Source organism: Arachis ipaensis, chromosome B02 (genome assembly GCF_000816755.2).
Source record: "Arachis ipaensis cultivar K30076 chromosome B02, Araip1.1, whole genome shotgun sequence".
NCBI classification, from domain to species: domain Eukaryota; kingdom Viridiplantae; phylum Streptophyta; class Magnoliopsida; order Fabales; family Fabaceae; genus Arachis; species Arachis ipaensis.
In genome coordinates this window covers 13618444-13625589 of record NC_029786.2, presented here as the reverse complement: position 1 = coordinate 13625589, position 7146 = coordinate 13618444, and the positions used below count along the sequence as shown (strand labels likewise).

The 7146-nt window shown below is 32.0% G+C and overlaps 1 protein-coding gene across 2 annotated transcripts in view; it reads right to left on the bottom strand.

Moving 5' to 3' along the window:
* Nucleotides 1-4934, bottom strand: part of LOC107628178 (guanylate-binding protein 2-like) — a 5768-nt gene extending 834 nt beyond the window's left edge. The window contains exons 1-16 of one of the 2 annotated variants that reach the window (XM_016330965.2): nt 4568-4934; nt 3929-4031; nt 3749-3818; nt 3608-3646; nt 3409-3526; nt 3260-3317; nt 3109-3173; nt 2974-2980; nt 2828-2888; nt 2405-2464; nt 2269-2288; nt 2107-2172; nt 1836-2003; nt 1325-1582; nt 921-1133; nt 468-739 (exon numbers count right to left, since the gene is read on the bottom strand). In XM_016330965.2, the coding sequence (XP_016186451.2) occupies nt 468-739; nt 921-1133; nt 1325-1582; nt 1836-2003; nt 2107-2172; nt 2269-2288; nt 2405-2464; nt 2828-2888; nt 2974-2980; nt 3109-3173; nt 3260-3317; nt 3409-3526; nt 3608-3646; nt 3749-3818; nt 3929-4031; nt 4568-4737 (1748 nt within the window). In that variant the 5' untranslated portion in view covers nt 4738-4934. Of the gene's footprint in view, nt 1-467; nt 740-920; nt 1134-1324; nt 1583-1835; nt 2004-2106; nt 2173-2268; nt 2289-2404; nt 2465-2827; nt 2889-2973; nt 2981-3108; nt 3174-3259; nt 3318-3408; nt 3527-3607; nt 3647-3748; nt 3819-3928; nt 4032-4322; nt 4418-4567 lie in introns of those variants that run through there. The other variant, XM_021115526.1, reaches the window with a different exon arrangement.

The window sequence follows — 7146 nt, the reverse complement described above, 5'->3', positions numbered from 1 at the left end:
AATTTTATCAAACACACTAAAAATAAAAATAAATTATTAAATTTTTTTAAACAACTTAATGGCACCTAAATATTCAAAAAAAGCAATGATACATGAAGTCATATTTATGGATTTGGGTTAACAATAACACCACTTTTAAAATGAGAGTGAGAATCATTGCTAATACTATTTCAGCTTAGATATAGGTTCATGTATTATCATTATATTAAATAATGTTACATATCATTTCGGCTTAAATTGTCAAGTAGATGCACATGAAAAGTTTTTGATACAGAGGTTTATGTTGTGCTAAAGTTTGATCTCTATTTAAAAAAATCGTGAAGCAACAAAGATCAAAATTTAAACTATTTGTTCATTTAAGTTTCGACTTCTTATATAATATTTTCTTGTATCTAGACCTAGTAATCCTAGTAATCCTAAAATCAACAGAATTTTAGTTGGAATTAATTAAGAAATGTTTAAATTACCTGTCAAGATCCAAAATTGGGCTATAAACAAGAGTTTCCCAAGTTGCAACTATAAAATTCCAAACTGGATTATAGTAAAGAGATTCTTCTGACCAAAACATTCTTGTGTAGGTCTGCAGAAATATAAAGAGCATCCATGCTCCAATTTCAATCAAAATGAATCTTGTGATAAAACGACCAATCACTACCATGACCAATGATAAGGTCACCAACCAATTGAAAATCTTCTTGTTGTATTCTTTTATAAACAGAGCACGTGACTTCCCCAACATCTGCATTTCCATTTGTTGCACCAAACTCATTAAGCATTTGAACCATTTACTTCATAGAAATATTGTAACAATTCAGGTTTTGATACTAAACAAGTCTAATATGGACCAAGTACCAAAGCTTAAAGGGTCTATTCATGTATTTTAAATAATGTGATGCAATATTTATTGTGCTGTTTCAAACCTTCATCATCCGTTGCTTGTAGTTTGTCTTTGCAGGTCCTAGACATTCATGTCCGAAACTATGATTGCACTGTTGGAAACCCGCATCGAATTTTGCCATAGAAGGAAGCCTAAGAACTTGAAGCTGATCCATAATATCCTCACATCTGGTGTAAACTGCCTCACAGGACTTTGAAGATAGATATTCGTTTTGCAAAATAATGTTTTTGTACACCTGCATCAAATTTTGCAAGCAAATATAGGATATAGATCATCAAAGTGTCAACATCATCAAATCATCAAATAAATGATAATCACTAAATATAGATGCATGACATGCTATTTCTAATATAATTTCAGTTGCTAATTGAATTCCCTGTATACCAATGACATTTTGAAAATCTACATCAAGTATTAAAAAGTTACCTTCTCCACTTCTGCATCAAGCTGCCTGAATGATTTCTTAGCATGGCGACGACCAAAACACTGCTTTTCAAAGACTTTAATGACTTCACCTTTAGATTTATCATGTGCCTCTTCAAGAGATTCTTCTGGAAGCGGGAGATTCAATGTTGCCATCTTTTCACCATATAACTTGAGACATTTCTCAAGAACACCCTTGTTGAAAACCTCCACAAGAGACCCTGTTGATGGAATTTCTCCTTTGTTCAATGCTTCAAGCATCTAAATTTGAAATGACAAAAACCAAAATGGTTTAACAGTTATACCATATGAGATCACAGTTAAAGGCCTTATTTTAATTGTCCAATCACTAGCCTCAATCTACCGATATTAGATAGCGCTAAGCATATTCACTATAAGAGCAGGGAAGATTTAGTTTCCGGTATAGGATCGTTGACAGAACAATGTTTCAAGAATAACTTGCAACACTTTGTCGAAAACCTACTCCCCCAAAGAGAAAGTAAAAGCCAAGTACCTGATCCATGAAGGACACAAATTCTGTCCCATTTAGAGTCTTTCCCTGTATAATCTTTGGACGAATTATGCTGGCGACAAGCTCCTTTAATTGCTTCCTTCTCTCAACATATGATTGATCGAGTTCAGCATCCTTCATATCACACAGCTTTATCCGATCAAGATGTGGCTGTTTAAGGTCCAGTTTCAATGACCAATTAGATAAAGAACACTATCTACAAACAATGTGGACATACATAATACAATTCCAGATAGAGAAACAATTTTAAAACCTGTGGTAAGCTAAATGCAGTGCTGTTGTCACCCATAATAGCCAATGAGTCTCGAATCTGATTGACCTGATGAAGTTAACTTCTGAGGTAAATATTCAGTCCTGGGATAATAATATTTTGCTAGTAACTAGAATTAGAATTAAATTCCAGGAAAGAAAATACCTTATCAATATTTTTATCCCCTGCAATTAAATAGTTGAAAAATTCTTTCGTCACACATTTGCTTTAGACAACATAGAAAATTGTACTGCAGAAAAATTTTAGTTAAAGCTGATAGCAACAATACTGCATATCTAACCATCAATGTTGGGAACATGCCAAAGAGCTTCGTTCACCATTTCCTGCACTGATTTCCCTTCTGAGACAATTAAGCAAAGTATCAGTATCCAAAATCCAATAGGGTTCACAGGATAGTCAACAAGGACTACTAGACCTGAAGGGTAGACAACAAAACAAAGCTCCATTTTCATTATGTCCTAAAGTTCAATTAATGGAATGAGAGTGACAAGAACTGAAAATTAACCACCTCGTCATAGAGACTCTGATACATATCAAGGACTAAATCTCCAATAAGCCTAAGTTAGTATATGAAGGCTTATGAATGAACGAATATTATATATCTAGAAACCTCAATGGCAGTTACAAAAGCATGTGATTCCTAGAATTTAACAGACACCTTGCTGATATATGAACTAAAGCAAGCAAAGTGTTTATGACTTACGGAGAAAATCACGTTGGATAAGCCACAAAAGTTTAGCAGGTTGAAATGCAACATCTCGGCCCTACCAAACATCCAAATATTCAGACCAAAATTCAAGAGAGAAAAATATTAGATCAATGGTGATATTACTAATGCCTTTGGATTACCTTTACTCTGTTACACAGCAGTTGCAAATTCAGCATATGCATACAAATCAAGCAGACAAGTTAATAACCATAATTTATCCCACAAAAGAGAAAGAGCTTGACAATGTCAGATAAAAAATTCATCAGGTTGCGAACCTCCCATAAAATTCTTCAGCTAGCTCAACCGCAAAAGAGAGCCGAGAGATGTCAGCTTCGCGTATCTGAATACATAAAGATTAAACACATCGTTCATGCAACACCAACAAACACAAAAATGACAAAATATGTAATGATGACTATAACTAACCGTCTCAGGGAGATTGTAAATAAGCACAGAACTCATAATAGTTGCCAGAGCGAAAATCCTGGAAAAGCAACAAGCAGAAAAGCTCAAGTGAAAAAGTTTTATGATTAAACACATGCAAAGAAAGATAATAGAGGGTTAGTATCAATTACCGATCATCGTATACGTTGGACTTGCCAAGACTTTCAAAACCTTCTGTATCAAGGTAAAAAACTGAAGTTCTTACTCCATCAATGTCCAACTCTATAGGCGTTCCCCAAACCCATATTCCTGTATGGTATCATTCAGAAGAGAAATTAGATTAAATCATAGAAGATAAACCCTAAATCCTAAACCTTAATCTCCATCTACCTTTTGTCTTGGTGTCACGCATGTGCCCAACACCAAACCCTAAAAAAAACATATTAATTCAAATCAGTTGATCAGAAAATGGAAAACATAAAACCAATATCAATGTGAGTGAATTCTTGCAGCCATGAGAAATTCATGCACCTTCATAACAAGAAAGAGAGAGAAGTTGATTAAGCAAGAAAGATTTTCCAGAGCGATATGGCCCAATCACCTGGTTCATACAGCGATTTTCAAAGTTACATGAGGTTTAATCTTAACATGAGGTAGAATAAATACTAGGATTCAAAGTTACAAAGAATACATGCTTTAACTATAACATACTGCCACAGATGCAATCGGATTCGTTATTCTCTTGATAGACTCCAATCCTTCACTTGAAATCCGAAGCTTTGTATGAGTAGGATCAGGTTCAACAATTGGAAAGCTGTGAACACAGAAATTGAAACCAAATATCAGCATGGCACTTCATAACAAGCAGAAAAATCTTGCTCATTCAACAGATTCTCAGTCCAAAAATGGAAATGGAGCTCTAATAATAATAAAAACATTCACATGGCTTTGTTATATGCAAAATTTTCACCATTGATCCCTAGCTTGGATCCTACACAAATCTAACACTAACCAAATATGCATATCAACCATATATAGCTACTAGAAATCTGATGAAAGTACAGGGAAACAATTCATTGCAATATGCAATTCATACAAATATTACTTTAGAGGATTCAGTACGCTATGATGAGATCAATGTAAGTTAACTATGGCAAATGATGTTTGCATTACTTTTTATGCACACTTCTCTTGTGAAACCCTAGCGTATGCCATTTAACTTTCTAAATTCTAAGCATTAACCACACATCACCACCAGTAACTAACAAACAGAATTTAATTACAGGTACACCTAATCAAAACAAATTAATAATAATAGAGCACAATTTTGATATACAATTGGTGACTTACGGTTGGTGAAAATTGAGGATGCCGAAAGAAGGGGAGAAAAAAAGTAGGAGGAGAAGAGAGGGAATTGGCATAATAACAGAAGAGTAGAGGGAGCAATATGCAAAATTAGAGAATGGTAAAGCAAAAGGGAGAAATGGAGAAGAAGTAGTAGTTGAAGGAGCCATGAGCATGAGAGATGAAATAGGAAATGTACGTTAAGAATAACAGAAAACACGGGAAGAGAAGGAAGGAAGACGTGGCGATGAGGCTAACCGTTTTCTGTTTTCTGTTTCGTTGGTTAGTTAAGTTCTGAAGTTTGAGTTTTCATTCTCTGTGTTGCGGCTCATCACATTCACATTGCACCAATTCACCAAATATTTCATAACTCAAACATCATTACTAACCACGCAACAAGTTTGTCATAGCTTGGGGTGCAGGTAAGTTATAAATAAGTCGTTTGGGAAGTTCTTCATTAAAATTGCTCCAAAGACATCACTCAATTATAGTGGGTTTGATCGATATTAAATTCATCTAGACTTTTTTTTTTTTTTCAACAAAATATATTGTCAGACTCGCGAAATCTAATCTAGTTGTCTTTGTGCTTAGCATGGAACCTTGGCTTCATGCACATTTTGGTAGAGCCTAACAAACTCAATTACATGTCGAAGTGTTATAAGAGTTCAAATCTGAACTACAGATACTCATAGTTAATTGACTTAAATCAGTGAGTTAGCACGTTAGGGTAGTGTTTGTTTTTTTTTTTTTTTGAAACAAAGGAGCTCAACACGGTGGAGCACAACAAACACTAATCGCAAATTAACCATAACCACCTAGTAGCTTACTGAACAAAACAAATCCCTTTGTCATCTTCGGCATAGCCATCAACAACAAAAGGGATTTTTACATCTCCACTCTTGGTAGCTAAGAAAAGACATGTCAAATATATCTTCTACGCCTGGTTCTTTATTGTGAAAAATTCTGTTGTTCCTTTCCATTCAGACATTCCAAACTACCGCAAAGTAGCACATGAACCATTTATTGCGCTCTTCCTTACTACCGCTTGCACCTGTCCAACTTAGAAAATATTCCTTCCCAGTACCGGAAAAGAACCATTTCATGTCGAAATAAGCTAACCAAGCGCACCAAACTTGCCAAGTAAAATCACATCCAAGAAATAGATGATAAATATTTTCAACTTCCTTTTTACACATAGCACACTTTGTTTTCAGAGAAGAAAACTAAAACTAAGGGTGCATTTGGTTTATATTTTTTATATTTTTGAACTTTGAATTTAAATGTTATTAAATTACGTTTTAGATTTTTCATTTCTTTCTATCTTTTATTGCATTGGTTTTGAGTGTGTTAGTAATTATACCGCACAATCATGTATGATATATTGTGTAAATTTTTATTAAGCATATGCTTCATTTTTAAGAAATTCTAATGAAAGAAGTGTTAAAATGTAATTTTGTAACTTTAGGATACATGTTAAGAAAAACAAAAGAAAAACAAAAGAAAAAAGCTTTTTATCGAATAAAAATTATGTTTAATTTACATTTATATTTTTTATTTTTATTTTTAATATTTTCTATTTTTTAGATTTTGTGAAAGAAAAAAAAATAAGAAGTGAAAACAAAAAATAAGATTTTATTATTTTTACTGTTTTCACTTTTTTTTTCACAAAATTCAAAAAACAGAAAATATTAAAAATAAAATTATTTTGTTAGATGACCAACTTTTTACGATTAACATTAGTCAATTTTTTTAAAATTATTTTTTCTCTTAAATTTAGATCCTTAATCATAAACTTTTAATTCTAAATCCTGCATTCTAAATTTAAATTCTAAAAGTAGTTAATATTTGCTAACTAAAAGTTAGTTTCTTATATTTTTTGTTAAGAAATGATAAGATGTTCATAAAGTGATTTCACTTCTTAATAAAACTATGAAAGAATAAAAAAAAATGAAAAATATTGTATTTTATATTTTTTGATTGATTGAATTATAAATTATGAAAGTAAAATTATATATATATATATATATATATAGAGGGTTAAAAAACTAAAATTGTAACTGAATTTATGTATTCTAAAGTAAAAGTGGAAGAATGGTTTAATACTTCTTAATATACCTTATTTGTACCTGTGGAATAAGCAAACAATATTGCAACTCGCTGCAATTTGTTTCTTTGCTTTACCTTCACACAACTTATTAATGTTGAGACTTTTTTTATATGAGAAGAGAATACCCTTTTCAATCGACCTACTAAATTTAAGATGAGCTTCAAACTTGCAAATTCAGTAGATGCTTATATTGGTATTTAAATATCACTTATTAAAAGAGTTTTTACGAATAATTAAAAAAAAAAACTCAAAGTCAAAGTTCATATGAAATAAGTATCAAATTTTTACTATTTATACGAATTTTGGTATATATTTGTACCAATATGTATATATACAAACTTTGACACTTTTAGGACTTATAAATTTTTTTACATAAGATGATGCGGTTCAAATTCAATATCTAATGCATATTATTCTATTTTTTTTTTGTTAACAAAAGGACCAAGGCCCAAAACACAAGAAAACTACAAGCAACTAG